The sequence below is a fragment of the Myotis lucifugus genome, unplaced genomic scaffold (genome assembly GCF_000147115.1).
Source record: "Myotis lucifugus unplaced genomic scaffold, Myoluc2.0 scaffold_65, whole genome shotgun sequence".
Lineage (NCBI taxonomy): Eukaryota > Metazoa > Chordata > Mammalia > Chiroptera > Vespertilionidae > Myotis > Myotis lucifugus.
The window spans coordinates 4,121,300-4,138,092 of record NW_005871113.1 but is presented as its reverse complement, the minus strand read 5'-3'; the positions used below and the strand labels follow the sequence as shown (position 1 = coordinate 4,138,092).

Sequence of the window (16,793 nt, the reverse complement as noted above, 5' to 3'; positions counted from 1 at the left end):
TGAACAGAGGAAAGGGGGATGTTTCCGTTTGGGTCCAACCAAGTTTTCCCACTGAAGTCAGACGCCAGCACAGGTGGATACAAGGCGCTGTGGGCTCCTTCACTTCAGGACCCGTTCATCGGTGTTTTAGTTATTTAAACGAGCAATAACAATAGAATGGGGTGTATGCTATGACTCACACACCAAGTCAAAGGAAGCACACAGTAAGAGCACCTAAACCAGCGGTTGTCAACCTTCCTAATGCCGCGACCCTTTAATACAGTTCCTCATGTTGTGGTGACCCCCAATTTCATTGTTACAAATTCAACATAATTAAAGCATAGTGATTAATCACAAAAACAACATATAATTATATATGTGTTTTCCGATGGTCTTGGGCAACCCCTGTGAAAGGGTCGTTCAACCCCAAAGGGGTCGCGACCCACAGGTTGAGAACCGCTGACCTAAACCAATGTGTCAGGGATCACAGGAGGCTGCTGGAGAAAGTGACATTTGGCCTGTGATGTAAAGGATGCTTAGGAGATGGAGGAAAAGGGAGGAGGAGGAGCAGCAGATATGAGGACCTAACTCAGGATAACACAGCCCAGGACAGCAGTGCAGGAGGAAGGGCCCCAGAGGCTCTGCTCCTTGGCAGTGACACTCCATGACACGGCCTGGCTTTCTCCAGGTCCCCAACAACACCGGGATCATTTCACCTGGTTTAAAAGAAATTTCAAAAAAGGGCCAAATCATAGCTGTTATTCAAATATGAAATTAACAGGTATTAAAAAATATTTACTTATTAAAAGTTAAATAAGATCATAAAGATTAAAGGTAAGATCAATAGGAGACCTGAGTGTTTATATCCAGTTTAAAACAGAATTCAAAGAACAGGCATATTTATAGATTTGGAATGTTGAAATGAATGTGAAAATGGAGCCAAACTGGTTTTTTCCAGGGAAAGAGAGGGTGGAGAGTAAATTGACCTTTTATGGTCAAGACATAAATTTTGGGTCTATGACTACACATTATTATTATTATTATTTTTGATTTTTAAGAGAGAGGAAGGGAGAAAGAGAGAAAAACATTGATTGGTTGCCTCCTGTATGCGCCTGGACCGGGAGGATCAAATCTAAAACCTAAGTATGTGCCCTGACCAGGAATCAACCCCCAACCTTTTGGTGTATGGGACGATGGTCCAACCAACTGAGCCACCCAGCCAGGGTTATAGCTATAAATTATTTTGTATGGCCCTGACCGGTTTGGCTCAGTGGATAGAGCGTCGACCTGAGGACTGAGAGGTACTGGGTTCGATTCCGGTCAAGAGCATGTACCTTGGTTGCAGGCACATCCCCAGTAGGAGGTGTGCAGGAGGCGGCTGATCGATGGTTCTCTCTCATCGATGTTTCTAACTCTCTATCCCTCTCCCTTCCTCTCTGTAAAAAAATCAATAAAATATATTTAAAAAATTATTTTGTATTGATATCAAGTAGCTACAATTTACAGAGTTGTAAAATGGCTCAAAGACACTGAAAGACAGTAATTGGAATACCTGAGCGGTGTCCTCTAGACAACACATCCTTTTCCCATGAACTTTTCCCCTACAAGACCAGCCTATTCAATTTCATTCTTTTTCCCTCTCCAGACCAGGGCACTGGTATGAACTCCTCAGTGAACACCTGACCTGGTAAGTTAAGTAACCCTGAGCAAATATTAAAGACAAAAAGTAACAACTGTCGAAAAAAATAAAAATATAGCTCTATTTACAATGTTTAATAAAATTGAAGACAATGACTGAAGCGATGTGTTTCCTGTCCATTTTCTACCCCATGCCTCCACCTTATCATCACCAGCCTATTGTCACTTCCGACTCTTGTTGCAGGGCCTTTAGGAAGCAACGTCACTGCTGACTTATGGGAATCCCTAATTTACAACAGGCAATCTGACCCAGATGAAGAATTACAGGAACAAAGGAAGTAGGTCAGGTCCATGCTCTTAAATGGGGAAACCACAATGAGGAATTCACATCATAAATAGAGTAATATTAAGTGATGTTTAGAGGGTTGGAAGGGGGTGAGGGACTGAACTAGATGAAGACGAGGGAAGGAGTAGCCATTCATTCAATCAGTCATTCAAACGGACACTTTTAGTGCTGGTCACCTGGGGTAGGTGCTGTGGTTAGCAACCAGAGATAAATGGGTAAGTAAAACAGGACCCCTGTCTTGTAGTTATTTAGAATTTAGGTAGGAGTGTTCCTTGATTCAACCAGATGAAAAATATCATGAAATTTCTTCTGCTCAAACTGAGGTCTTCAGGTGAGATTTTAGAAGTTATATGATTAGGTGGCCCTTTAAGGTGTGTGTGTGTGTGTGTGTGTGTGTGTGTGTGTGTGTGTGTTGGGGGGTCTTCCCTTGCTGGTCCTGTTCCCTGTGACACACACAATGGGTATAACACTGCAGATTATTTGAACACTACCTAATTAGTAAGTAATTACAACAAACGATTAATAAATTATTTTATCATTTTAAACTACATAGTATTTATTTTTATAAGTAAAGGTATTGGTTTATTGCCAGAATAAATAAATAATTGGTTAAAATAGGTAGTTAACTATTAATAAGTTCTGTAATAAATAAAGAATCATTAGCAAAGTCCCCGCCACAGTTCAAGGACTGCTGCGAGGTGCATTCGCTGGTTCTTTCCCTCCTTGAAGCTCTGGATGCTGGTGGGCCTCCACTGGTGGGTCTCAAACTCTCTCACTTTCTCAGTGTCAAAAACTACTGCCAGGCGAACTGAGCCTTCTGTGGGTTTACAACATTTGGGAAGGTGCTCCTTTTTGCTTTGCCTCCCTCCTGTCTAGAGGAAAGATTGCAAGGAAGCTGGGTGAACGCCGGGAAAGCAGCCCCGCTCTCCGGGCCCCTGAGCCCTGGCACCTGCGCTGTCCATGAACCGGTCCCCCTGGATTTGTAGCAAACGCTGACGCCCTGCCCATGGTGGCTGAGAACTTAAACTAGTGCAAGACAAGTCTCGACTAACAGACAATAGATAAAGTAGCGGGTTATTAAGGGAAATCGGGGAAGTTCCGAGGGCACCTCTGGCATTTAAGGACGGTGTCTTTGAATGCGAACACTGGACTCTCCCTCACTTTCCCTCAGTGTTGTGGCTGGAATTCTGGGCCAGTGGCCTTTTGTCTGATCTGTGATGACATTTCTGATCTTCTTAAGAATCTTGTACCAGAAAAGGTCATGCTGAGCACCCAAAAGAGCAGATGCGCTGCTCGGGGCAGAGTCTGCCTTGAACACAGCCCCGGATTTAGGACACAAGCTCTTCCAGCATGCCATGCCACACACACCGGGGCACCGGCTGATGGTGATGATGTCCATGGTGACAAAGTAACCACATGAATCTTCTTTGTCCCAAATGGTTGGGCAGGGAGGGGGGAGGGGGGACGGGGAGACAATTCCATCAAGGTGGTCAATCTCCAAGTGGGTGATCCAGGAATGTTTCCATGACCCTAAGCATAGAGCAGTTTCCAGAGATTCTGGCCTTGGCTACCTCCACTCTCACTGGGGAGGGGCTTTCAATAGCATAGCCTCCTGGGGACTCCGCATAACTTCCCCAGGAGCAGGGAGGGTTTCGGTTCTGAGCTCAAAGATCCCCATCACCTTCTTTCCTTTCTTCTCTTTCCCTTCTTCCTTCCCTTCACTCTCTCTCCTTTCTCCTCTCCATTCTTCTTTCCTTCTGCTCCCTGGCCTTCTATTATAAGCCTTCTTGCTGTGTCGTGGATGACTCTGCCAGATCCTCCGGGGCGCGGGGGGGAGGGGGGGTACAGGGGGGGGACATGTCAGTGAGATTCTCAGCTGCCCCTTTTCTTCTAGCTCCTGCCAGGGTAGAGCCCTCAGCCCTGGTAAGTCCACGGGACTGTGGGAACCCGAGCATTGATGGGAAAGAAGAGAGGGGCTTTTGGGCCTCTCACTTTCCTGTTCATTAGAGTCATCATTCTCAGCCAAGGTTTGGGGTGAAAACTGGGGCCTGATTCAGTGATGGAAATCCCAGACTTCAAGGCTGGGCTGGTGCAAGGCAAGGGCGGGATTGCGGACAGGAAGTGGTGTGGCTGCGTGGGTGTGAAGGAAGGGCTTCCTCCCTCGCTGACACTTTCTCAGCCTCCCGCCCCTCCCCCACCCAACAAACAGCCAGCGCAGACGCCATGCACAGGGCCTGGCACACAGCAGCAGTGTGGGTAGAACCAAGCAAATCCAATCCCACCAACTTGTCTACTCCCCTTGTCTACTCCCGGAATAATCGAATAGCTCTCAGATTTATACAGATTTTCTGCTTTGCCAGAATAGGAGCTGGGGAGCTGAAACAGCCCTAATGTTAATGGGAGCTTGATAAGAATATTCTTCACAGCCACGCTCAGGGAACATTTGGTTTTCAGACCTCTCGTCGCATCTCCAGTTGTCTTGGAGAGGACTTGGCCCCAGCACCATGACTCACACCCTGGGCTACCCTAGTTTTGGTTCCCTGACTCCAAATGTACTGTTTTGATATCAAAAGTGAAGGAGGTCTAACTGCCCTGAAATGTGAGCTCAACCTCAATGAATGCACAACTTAGGGAGGCAACCCCCAGTGTTCAGCAACTAATTTGAATAAAGTTCATGATAGCAGACCAGGCCATTGGCACACTGGAGCAACGTGGCTGGACCTGGGGGGCGGGGGCGTTAAGAACTTGGAGGAATCACATATGATGTGGAGAGTTAGAAAGCAGCCATGCTCTCTGGGCACCTGGGCACCTGTGCTGTCCATCAACCTGACCAGGTGAGTGATGGAGCCCTTTATAAAACAGGTGAAAGCAGACCGAGAAGCAAGTTTGAGGAAAGACGATGGGGTCATGGGTACAGCTTTGAACGTGTTGAGCGGATGCGCTTGTGAGACTCATGACGGGAAGCTGCACATACAGGTGGCCTGCAGGAGAGCTGGGTTCTGGGCACGGAAGGGGAGGTATCAGTCTAGGAAGAGATGGCGACTGAGGCCCCAAGAAGAGGAGCCCCTTTATACTGAGAAGCAGGTAGAGAGAGAGGAAGAAACGCAGAAGCCAGTATCGTGGGCTGTTGGGAAGTTAGGGAGCTTGCTGGGAACTCGGAGTGGGCCGTTTCAGTGGGGTGGCAGGGACAACGGCTGCACCTTCTATGGCAGAGACTACGAGTAAGTCATGAAATCCAGTTCCTCCACCCTGGGCATGAAGCTAAATTTCATTTCCCGACCTGCCCTGTAGCCGGGTGAGGCTGTGGGATTGAGGTCTGGCCCACGGAGTGCGAGCAGAAAATGATCCACTATCACCTCTGAGAAGTAGCCTCTCCCCATCCGCCTCCATGGACCCCTCCTCCCAAGTCTCCCAGGCAGAGTAGGGGATCCAGGGGGGCTGGAATGCCTTGGGGGTACAGAGCAACTAAATGGAAGGAGATTGGTCCCTGAGTTATTATGTGGAGCCACGGGGCCAGGTGCAGACACGCGGGGGTTAGCAGTGGAGTGGGTGAGCAGCCAGCTGGACAGCAGTGGCAGTAGGGATCAGAGCAGATCAGCGGTCAGGAAAGCTAAACGGGTCTAGCTGTGACCCACCTGGGGTGACAGGGAAGTCCCTTTGGCCTTTGCTCTGCAGCCCCCCAAAGTCGCCTTCCCATCCAGCTTGGATGAGGCTGCAGGGGAGATGACCAGGAGGGAGAAGCAAGGCCCATGAGGAGACAGTGGACACCCCTTCAGGAAGAGAAAATATATTACGTCTCTAAATTCTAAGAACTTGCCCAGCCAGTGTGGCTCAGTGGTTGAGCTTCAACCCATGCACCAAGAGGTTGCTGGTTGGATTCTCCATCAGGGCACATGCTTGGGTTGCGGGCTGGTTCCCCAGTAGGGGGTGTGCAGGAGGCAGCCAATCGATAGTTCTCTCACTGATGTTTCTATCTCTTACCCTCTTCCTTCCCCTCTCTCTAAAATTAACAACAAACAAATTAATAAATAAATTCCAAGAACTTGCCCAAAAAGAGAAACAATAACACTCTTTATTACCCAATTCTAGAGAAAATGATTCTGCACAACGGCGGAACCTCGTAGCTGCCATACTGGAAGTGAAGTGAGTCATGAGGGTGGTCTCCCAACCTGGGTGTCCTGGATCCGCTCAAGGCTCTGAGAGTCAGGTGCCTGTGGGCATGGCCCGGAGCTCCGAGGAGGAGGCCTGGCAAGGTGCCTCCCCATCTCACATGGATGTGGCTGTGGTGGGGGGATGACCAAGATCCATGAGCCACAAAACACCCCGAGGAGCTAGAAGACGGCCTCTCCGGGAAGAGGAACCGGTGGAGGAGGCCCAGCCACAGGTCCCCTGGATGCGGAGGGAACCCCGCTCACAGGTATGAAAAGGACCAGGCTCCTCGCTGGGCTTCACCGGGGCAGGCAGCCGGCCACCGGGTCCGGCCGCAGCACCGGCACGAAGTTCATGGGGCACAGCAGCAGCGGGCACATCTTCTCGTGCTCCTTCAGCGCCTCGCTCAGGTGCTTCAGCTCCTCCGTCAGCTTCCCGATCTCCCGCCGCAGCACTGCGTTTTCTTGCTCCAGGCACTCGTATTCCTGGGGAAGAGGGAGTGAGCAACTTCATTTCTTCCCCCTCCTCCTGGCAGATCTAACCCGCGCTGTGATGCTCATCTCCTTTCCATGAAAACATTCTCGTTAACCTGTCCCCCCTCTGCCACTCATAACTGTTGGTGCATTTGCTTACTCTGTCTCCTCCCGCCAGGAGGACAGGGTCAGGAGGGCAGGCCTTTGTCCAAAAAACTCCATGAGGTGTAGTTTACAGAAAATAAAATACACCTACCTTATGTGTATAATTCAGTGAGTTTTGACAAATGTAAATAACTATGTGGATCAAGACAGAATGCTTCCACCACTCCGGAAAGTTCCCTAGTGCCCCTGTGAGCCTCCCCCTCCCCCAACTGCTGATCTGTTTTCTAAAGGTCTCTGCTGGGTTTGCTGCTATAGCCCCGGCACCTGGATCAGTGCCTCGAACATAACACATGTTTGCTGAGTGCTGAGTAAATGGACGAAAAGACCCCTTGCTTTGGCTTTGCTCCAATACTCATGTGTTAAGTTTACTCTACAGCAGAGTTTACAGGGGCTTAGAACTGGAGGGGATCAGAGAGACCCCTTAGTGCAGTGGTTCTCAACCTCTGGCCCTTTAAATACAGTTCCTCATGTTGTGACCCAACCATAAAATTATCTTCATTGCTACTTCATAACTGTGATGTTACTACTGTTATGAATCGTAATGTAAATATCTGATATGCAGGATGGTCTTAGGCGACCCCTGTGAAAGGGTCGTTCCACCACCAAAGGGGTCGTGACCCACAGGTTGAGAACCGCTGCCTTAGCGGCTAAGGTCTCTTAAGTAAGGTCTCTCTCAAACCCACACGATGTAGAAACCTTCCCTGTGTAATTCTAGCTCAGACGCCCAACTTGTGCTGAGCATTCTCTCTTTCAAAGGACAGACCCTGCCATCTCTCTGAGCTGCTCTATGAGGAAGCTCCTCGTTGCACTGATCCAAAAACTCTCTCTCCTTCAAACCCACCTATTGGGCTTGGTTCCACCTTATGGAACCACATAGAGTAAATGCAATACTTTTTCAACATCGCAGTTCTTGAAATGTTAGGAGGCAGCCCCATACCACTTCCCTTTAGGTATTCTCTGAGCTCAACGGTCTCAGGTCCTTTGGGCTCCTTGGGTTGTGGGAATCCTGGTCCCTGTGCCCTCTTGGACGCCATCCAACACATGCTCCAATCTGCCAGGGGCTCTGAGAGAATATCATTCCCAACATGCAGTGCAGGATTCCAAGGATGGCCTGAGCATGCAGAGGGCAGATTGTGCAGGTGATCTGCACTGGGCTAGACCCAAACCACAGCCACCCTGCTCCGGGGACTCCCCCCTGAGCATGCAGAGACGTGCAAGCTTGGTCTGTATCTGCTGCTGCTTTGTCTATACTTTAAGGACGATTGATCTTTTGGAGCTTGAGGATGGGCCTTACACCCACCTCTACTGCATTTCACCCTGTTCCCTTGAGCGTCTTCCAGCCTAGCAGATCCTTCAGAATCTTGATTGTGTCGGCCCCTGGCTTAGTGAGACCACAAGCCTTAAGCTGTCCATGAGCTTGGTAAGCAGGCCAAGCAGGTCTTCCTTTCTTTCCTCCAAGTCATGAATAAGTTCTGCAGTACTTGGCCAATGGCAGAGGCCCTCTCAAGGCTGACAACCTTAGTTAAGTCTTGCTGAAATGTTGTTGACAGTCATTTCTAGATTGATTCACACGATTGGGCTTTGTTGTGCCAGGCATACCATGTTTCCTGAGCAGGGGGGTTCAACCTTATTATCTGTCACACCTTTTCTTTTACTGGTCATTTTTAAGAAATATCACTTTTAAAAAATCTGATCTTGCAGGCTCTTAAGGCACATGCAAATTCTCAATTCTGCCCCTGGACTGCCTTCCTCTTTCTCTCTGTGGGCCCAGTTCAAGCCCACCACCTCCAGGAAGGCTTCCATGATCATAGCACCTAATGGAAACATCTCTTACTATGTGTGTCTTATTCAGCCTTGTATCATGTTCCATCTTAAATAAGGTCTCTCTCCAAAGGTCAGAAATGTATATAGCACATGGGGCCTCTGCTACCCTTTCCTGTACCCCACCTGACAGGCCCCAGTGCTCAGGATCCCCTCAGCCCTCTGTCTCCTCTTACCCCTTTCCTTCCCTCCCTCCCCTATAGGCATCTTCCTCCCTCTAAGAACAAGGGGCCCAGCGGGGCTGATCTGCTCTGACCCCTACTGCCACTGCTGTCCTCTGCCTCCTGCCTTTCTTTCCTAGGCAGGCTCTCAGGATGGTCTGGGATACTCGGCAAGGCAGCGGGCCTCACCCCTTCTCCCCACAGGTTGTCCAGGGTCAGTCCGGCATCACTAGGACATTGGCCCTGTTCTGCCTTCAGCCCTCCTCCAACTCCTCATGTTCTCCTCTGGCCTCTGACAAGCTGCAGTCCTAGAGTCAGAATTCAGTCTACAAACACAGCAACCAAGCCCTCTGTGAGCAATGGATGGGAGGATGGGGGTGGGAGCCTAGGCATCCGGGAGGCCTGCCTGCAGCAGAGGGGTGAGAGGTGCACACACACACACACACACACACACACACCTGGAAATGCTCCCCACTTCCAAGTAAACAGAGAATAGAAAAGAATGGTTCCAATGAGCTAACTTTTCAACAGGATTCCAAAGAATAGGGAACGCTCCTCATGTGGCAAATATTCCAAACTGACTTTCCATATTGGCTGCATTTTGTGGCGAGACGCTGTGAGCTTCTGAGCTTTGTCTCTGGAAGCCACACGGAGTCGCGCTGCTTAAGGTACCACTGCTCTCCCCCAAACCCCAGCGCGGAAGGGCTCAGAGCTGCCCGCACAGGCACCCAGCAGGCCCCTCGCCTGCCTTCTCCGAGGGGACTTTCTCCTCTGAGATTTAAGTTTTACACAAATATGCTGAGGGACTTTTATCGAGCCGTGTGAATAAAAAAGAGAGAAGAAGTAAAAATCTCCTTCAGGTGAGACCAGTTCTACAAAAAATAAAAGGGGAGGAAGCAGAGGGGAGAGAACACTGAAAGGGAACACAGGGGAAAGAGTAAGGCCCCCTTCGCACCTAGAAGAAATTCCCTGGACTTCGCAGGCATGAAAAATAATCAAGAACATGAGACCCTTTGCTATTTCCAAAGAGATGCTCGGTTTAGCTCAACGACTGGTGTTGGAGGTAAATGAGTAAGTCCTTTGCCTCAGGAGGGTTTGAGGATACTGGGCTGCCTTCCTGGGTATCTGCCAGGACGTGGTCACCAGGCAGAGAGACCTACAAATTAGAGGTGGTGAGGTCACTGCAAATCCCAGTTCTGCTCAGAAATGAAGCTGTCGAGGGCAGTGACTCTCAGTGGGGCAATGTGTCAGTCCCCAGGGGACACCTAGCGTGTCTGCAGACAGTTTGGGGGAGGGGTGCTACTGCATCGAGAGGGCAGAGGCCAGGGATGCTGCTTCAGGTTCTACAGTGCACAGGACAGCCCTACTCCCCTCCCCCCCCCCACACACACACACCAGGGAATTATCTGGCCCCAAGGTTGAGCAAGCCTGGTCTGGGCATCTACGAGCGGTTGACTGGGGGCTGTGGGGATGTCTGGCGATATTCAGGGTCCAGGAGGCCTCTGAGGCAGAGGGAAGGATCAGGACTGGTAAAAAAGACATGGTGGGTACCAGGGACCAGAACTGATAACTAAGGGAAGAAAGGACAGGACGGGGAGGAAATGGCCATCAGGACACAGCCATACACGGACCCCATTTCACAAGCAAGAAACTGAAACTCGGAGCGGCCCGGTGACTTTCCCAAGGTCATGTAGACTGGAGCCTGACCCCCGATTTCAAGGTCAACGGCAATGCTCATGCAACGACAGCGATTCAACCTTCCCTCGCAGTGCCTGGACTCAAATGTCCCCATGGCGGTTACCAGCAGAGAAGGGCGGTACGCTCAGGGTTTTACAAGAAGTCTATTCCCAAACCTTACCCGGATCCCCTTCCCGGCAGAAACGTGTGTCACCAGCCAGGGCGGTAAAATTTGGTGTCATCATATGTTTCTAAACCAAGTGGGGGACTAACATGAAGCATTCTCTTAGAAAATGCAGTATCTGGAACAACCGGGGCAACACATACCACAACCGTATTACTCAAGACACGTGTCCGTTTGTGACATTTGGGGCTCCTGAGGATGGCATCGCGGCCTTCCTTTTCTGACTCAAAATTCTTTCTCAGTCTTACGCCTTTCGGTGCCTGGCTCCAACCAGTCTGACCCACTTCTGAAAGGAGCCTCTTTCAGCCTCTGCCTTGGGGCGCTGGACTGTTCGCTGGGTTCCTATTTGTGAATGTGGACTCAGGCGTGTGCCTAACATCCAGAGATGAATGGGGGTCGAAATCCCCATGAGAGGTGTCAGCGCCTTGAAGGGGTGCTTTAAAAAGCCACAGAGAGCACTGAGGTCCACAGATACACATTGGGAACTGCTGTCACCACTGCAGTCCAACTTCCAGCAACTGCTACCCTGAGGGGAAGACTCTCCCCTGGTTTAGCCTTTCCCCACTCTCCCACTGGCCTGCCCTCCAAGGTGGGGAGGCGGGGAAGGGGGGGAAGGGGCGCCTAGAAGGACAGTCCTCTGGAGAACGGGGAGGGGAGGGAGGTGGCCGAGAGACTTAGATGAGCTGGGACTGGAGGAGGTGAGTGAGAGAGGTGGGCAGAGGAGAAAGGTGGGAATTTTAAACGTCTTGCTCTAAATATTCCCCTTCTGGGTATTCAAGAAAGGCAAATAAAGATCTTGAGTGACTCTGAGATGTTTAGCAGCGCTACCCAGAGCCTGGGATAGAGGCGTATGGGACAGGGACTTTACTCAAATCTCCGTAGGGAGTAGCGAGCAGCCACGGCTGTCAGGTGGCTGTTTCCTGCCCCGGGCGCCTCCCAGTGAGCGGGCCCCTCCACGCACTGTGTCCCCTCTCACTTTCCCATCCTACCTGTGGCCTGGGAGCCCCAGGGGGCCTGCGGGGCTTTCTGCCATGGCTGACAGCAGTATGCTAGGTGCCCCGCCCTCAACTCACCACATTTTTTTTTTATCAGATGCCCTACCCCCAATAGGAAGATTTTTTTCAATGTTTAAAATATAGTCGATTTTTACTATATTTACTTTTTTTTTCACTACGTTGGCCATATAGAAAGAACATAGATCCCCCAAACTATGATGTGCTCCCTGGAAGGAGGCAAGGAATGAAGGAGGAGGGATTATTCATGTGGCCCAGAGACGCCGCTCCTCCTCTTCTACTGAAGGATTGGATATTTCCATTTTCCTGAGCCCGCCACCGGCTCCCTCACACCCTCTTGTGACCAGTGACGTGGGTGTGGTTAGCGGCAACTGAAGGCCTCCAGCTTTGGGGTCTGTATACGGATGGAGTCGCTGTCCTGGCCTCCTGGACGCTGTGTTTCTCAACCAAACTGGCCTCACTGAGGGGATCCGCCAGGCGCACAATCCTCATGCATTCTTCTAGCTCCACAGAGGAAGGGGAGAAGAGAGTGTCCTTCCATGGAGGGACCGGCTTTCAGATCGACCAGCCCCATTTCTGGAAAGGACACCTGGCAGAATCAGTCCTGTCTGTGGACAGCGGAACAGGCGAGGAACCCCGCAGACGGGCCCTCCACCTGCGGTTCTAAGAGGGAGCATGTGGGAGTACGTGCGGCACCACCCCTACTGGTAAGTTTCCCAGGCACCTGGTTCATTTGGTCATTGAATCAAACAGTGACAGAAATGGAAAGACCTGTCTTAACTCTGTAGTAAATTCGCGCTGCTGCTTTCTGTGATAGAATAACAGCCCCCAAAGATGTTTACATACACTCTTGAGAACCTGTGATTATGTTACTTTAAGTGGCAACAGGAACTTTGCAGATGTGATTAATCGAGAACCTTAAAATGGGGAGATTAACCTGGATTATGCAGATGGACCCCATTAATCACAAGGGTCTTTTTTTAGTGAAAGGAGGAGTCAGGAATCAGAAAAGGATATGTGCCTACAGAAGAAGTGTCAGAGCGATGCAGCATAAGAGAGACCCGACTGGCCAGCTGGCTTTGAAAATGGAAAGAGACCACAAGCCAAGGGACACAGAAGCTTCTAGAAGCTGGAAAAAGCAAGGAAACGGATTCTTATCCAGAGCCTCCAGAAGGAACGCTCTTCATGTCAGCCCTGTGAGATCCATTTCAGACACCTGACCTCCAAAACTGTAAGATAATAAATCTGTGTTGTTTTCAGCCACCACATTTGTTATACTTTGTTACAGCAGCCACAGGAAGCTAATACACACTCCCCGGAAATTCCTGCGCTTCCCATGGACAGGAACACGACCTCACTCCTTCCTTTGTGGCCCAAATGACAATGCCTTGCCCACAGCAGTGCTTCATAAATATGTGTGAGGTGAATCTACTTGACCTTCTCTATGAAAGCTCTTGTTCAAGTCATTCACTCGCCTCTATACACATAATCACTCAGGACTTAAAACCGAGTGTCCTCTTGTTTTTTACATTAATGTACCTGCCTTGGACTAGAAGCTTCTTGAGGGGAAAGACCCGAGCTGTCCACCTGGCACATGTTCTAACACAGGGCCATGCACTGTGAGCCCCAGGGGTTACTCGGTGACATGAAGCCAGAAGCAGGACAGCTTTAGGAGGAAGCGGGGAGGGAGAAAAGAGGCAAAGGGCACTGCAGGTCTTCTGAGGAAAGGTGATGGAACTAAAGGTGATGGACCTTCCCTGACCCCAGTTGGAAGAGCCCAGGGCCCAGCCTTCCTACTGCCACGCTGTGAAGCTATATCAGTGGGTCTCCTCTCCCTGGAATGCATACATCCTAACTCGGTTCTCTGTTCATTGTTAAAGGGTTTTCAGAGATTGTCATTCCCCCTCAAAACACCCCGGTCTCCTCTGCCGTCGGTGCCCCCAGACTGGATTGCTGAGACAATCTATGGCAAGAAAGCTTGGCAGGAGAGAGTTCAACTAAAACCGTAGTGGTTCACACCAACGCTGTGCAAAGACGAGAGCTTGGAATTGGGCCCCACTCCTTGGAAAGACCCTCGGATGCCTTTGAGGCCAGTTCCTGACAGAGAGCAGTGCCCATGTCCTAGCCGTGAGATGATGTGGGGTTATGCACAGGGGTCGAGGAAAATGGAAGAGTTTAGGATAAATCCCAGGTTCCAGATCTGGGTGATGGGAAAGATGGTTAGCTCCATTAAGTACAAATGGAAGACAGTGAGAATAGACTGTCTCGGGATCAGCAGGCCCTCTATTATGACCATGCTGTATGTGAGGAGCCTGCAGTCCCATTGGGAAACTTTGAGATGTGGTTATGGCTAGAACAGAGGTCTTTCCCAGAGTGATTGATGATGGGAAAGCAGATTTATAGATTTAATTTTCCAGGGTGAGAAGAAACAAGGACAGAGTCTGATCAACAGCATTTAAGAAAACAGACAGAGCCCTAACCGGTTTGGCTCAGTGGATAGAGCGTCAACCTGCGGACTCAAGGTCCCAGGTTCGATTCCAGTCAAGGGCATGTACCTTGGTTGCAGGCACATCCCCAGTAGGGAGTGTGCAAGAGGCAGCTGATCGATGTTTCTCTCTCATCGATGTTTCTAACTCTCTATCCCTCTCCCTTCCTCTCTGTAAAAAAATCAATAAAATATATTTAAAAAAAAGAAAACAGACAGAGACAGAAAAATCTAACAAAGAAACTGAGAGAAAAAGTGGTTAAGTGGGTCAGGAGAAGTAGGAGATGTGGGTTTTTTTGTTTGTTTGTTTGTTTGTTTGTTTTTTTAGAAGCTAAAGACCTTGAAAAAGGTTTTTTAAAAGGGGAGGATGAATGGTGTCAAATAGTCCAGTCCAGCAAGGTCAAGGGTGATAAGACTAGTGGTCTCAGCGGGAGCAGCTTCTATAGGAAGAGTGTGTGCGTGTGTGTGTGTGTGTGTGTGTGTGTGTGTGTGTGAGAGGGAGAGAGAGAGAGAGAGAGAGAGAGAGAGAGAGAGAGAGAGAATGTTGGGTGGGGAGGGAGAGGACTGGGCAATAAATGGGAACTGAGGCCATGGAGCCAGCATGTCTCTCTTTAAGAAGCAGAAAAGTGAGGGAAGGAAAGAAAAGGGCACTAGCTTACAAGGGAATCAGGCTCAAAAGGGAGTCTGTGGTTTTTTTTATTTTATAATGAAAGAAACTTGGGTGTGAGATGCAGCCAGTGGATGAGGGAGAAATGAAGAGGCCAATGAGCAAAGAACCAGAACACTGGGCTGGAAGCACAGAGCAGAATTAGACGCGCATGTGGCCAAATTGGTGATGACCAGGACGTGACATCAGGGCCACCACCACATGCGAGCGTCTTCATGGCCCTAGTGTGGCTCTGCTCCGACCACAGCCTCACCTCATGGAGTTTGTCAGCCTTCTGGGTCTGCTTCTTCCGACTTCTCTGAGCAGCGACACGGTTTTTCTCTCTCCTTCGGACCTTCCTGTCATCATCCTCAGGGCTCTGGGGGAAGACGTGTGGTCAGGAGTGAGGTGGAGGCCCCTCTCTGCCCTCTCTCCTCACTCCGCATGGCTCACTGCCTTCGCCGTCTCACCTGCAGCCACAGCAGTGCTTGTTGCTACATCGATAGGGCAGCAGTAGCCCCTCGTGAGGGAACACTCCCCAGGTGCTATGGCTGCGCGTAGCTGCTAATCCCCACGACCACCCTGAGAAATGTGTGGTGTGACCGCCATTTAAAGGATGAGGAATTAGAAACTCGGAGAGGTTAAGGAACTTGCTCCAGGTACCACAGCTAGTGAGTGGGTGAATGGGAAGTGGAACTCAGGTCTGTTGGACTCCACCAACGTTCGCCAACCTCTACCCCGCAGGGCGTGTGCCGGGAAGAGCTGTGGTGTTGGTGGTGCTCATCTGAGAGTGGAAAAGGCAGCAGGCACCCACAGTCTGGAACTTGCCGTGTGCCAGGCCTCACACCACCACACACAAACAGGGGCTTTTGATACTCTATGCAGATCACGGTTACTCTTACAACTCCCTGCGCCCACACACCTCTAGCAGCACGCCAAATGGTCTTAAACACCACTGACACCAGGCTCACGTGAACCATGCTCGACTGGCATTCGGTTTCACAGGTCAGAGCAAGTCAGAAAGCAAATTGATGATGTGTCTCGGAAGCCCTTAGCTGTATCTGAGATTTAACCAAACCTCATCAAATCCTCCAAGAGTTACCATGAAACAGACAGGCAGAGAACAATGTACCGACCATGTAAAAACACTTCAATCGGTTACAGAAAACAAGAAGAGAGCAGCATTTGCTTTCCGAACCCTGTGAGAGGATGCCAAGGGGGGGGGAGGGGATGCTATCTTTAAAGAGTTCAAAAGTCGCCTGAACCGGTTTGGCTCAGTGGATAGAGCAGTGGTTCTCAACCTTCTGGCCCTTTAAATACAGTTCCTCATGTTGTGACCCAACCATAAAATTATTTTCGTTGCTACTTCGTAACTGTAATGTTGCTACTGTTATGAATCGTAATGTAAATATCTGATATGCATGGTGGTCTTAGGCGACCCCTGTGAAAGAGTCGTTCGACCGACAAAGGGGTCGCAACCCACAGGTTGAGAACCGCTGGGACAGAGCGTCAGCCTGCGGACTGAAGGGTCCCAGGTTCCATTCCGGTCAAGGGCATGTACCTTGGTTGCAGGCACATCCCCAGTAGGGAGTGTGCAGGAGGCAGCTGATCGATGTTTCTCTTTCATCGATGTTTCTAACGCTCTATCCCTCTCCTCTCCTCTCTGTAAAAAATCAATAAAATATATACATTTTTTTAAAAAGTTCAAAAGTCAAGAGGTTAGTGGGATACATACCTAGGAAAGCAACTCAATCATCCATGTGAATTGAAAGCAAACACTGATCACATACAGTAATGAATGTGATCAGTGATCATTTTATTTGGCCTTGTCTTCCAAATAGAGACACATGCATCTTCCCCAAGTAATGGGGATAAAGAACTTTTAGCATATGCAAGAATAAAGGAGAAGAATTAAAAAATATAACAAGTAGAAGAGGCCTGGGTTAGGGTAGGGTTAAGGAAACAGATACAAGGTGTTAAAATGTAGTTCCTTTGAGGCAAAGAAGTCTTGGTACACAAAACCAGAACATCACAGGGGGCGGGGGGGGGGGGGGGA

The 16,793-nt window shown here is 49.8% G+C and overlaps 1 protein-coding gene across 1 annotated transcript; it reads right to left on the bottom strand.

The window, feature by feature from the left end:
- Positions 1 to 6,013: 6,013 nt before the first annotated feature.
- BATF3 (basic leucine zipper ATF-like transcription factor 3) lies at positions 6,014 to 15,717 on the bottom strand. The gene is made up of 3 exons (XM_023754815.1): positions 15,660 to 15,717; positions 15,012 to 15,127; positions 6,014 to 6,597 (listed from the first exon to the last, which is right to left on the bottom strand). Exons 1-3 carry the CDS (start codon positions 15,715 to 15,717, stop codon positions 6,412 to 6,414), a joined length of 360 nt encoding a protein of 119 aa, XP_023610583.1. The 3' UTR covers positions 6,014 to 6,411.
- Between the last annotated feature and the right edge of the window lie 1,076 nt (positions 15,718 to 16,793).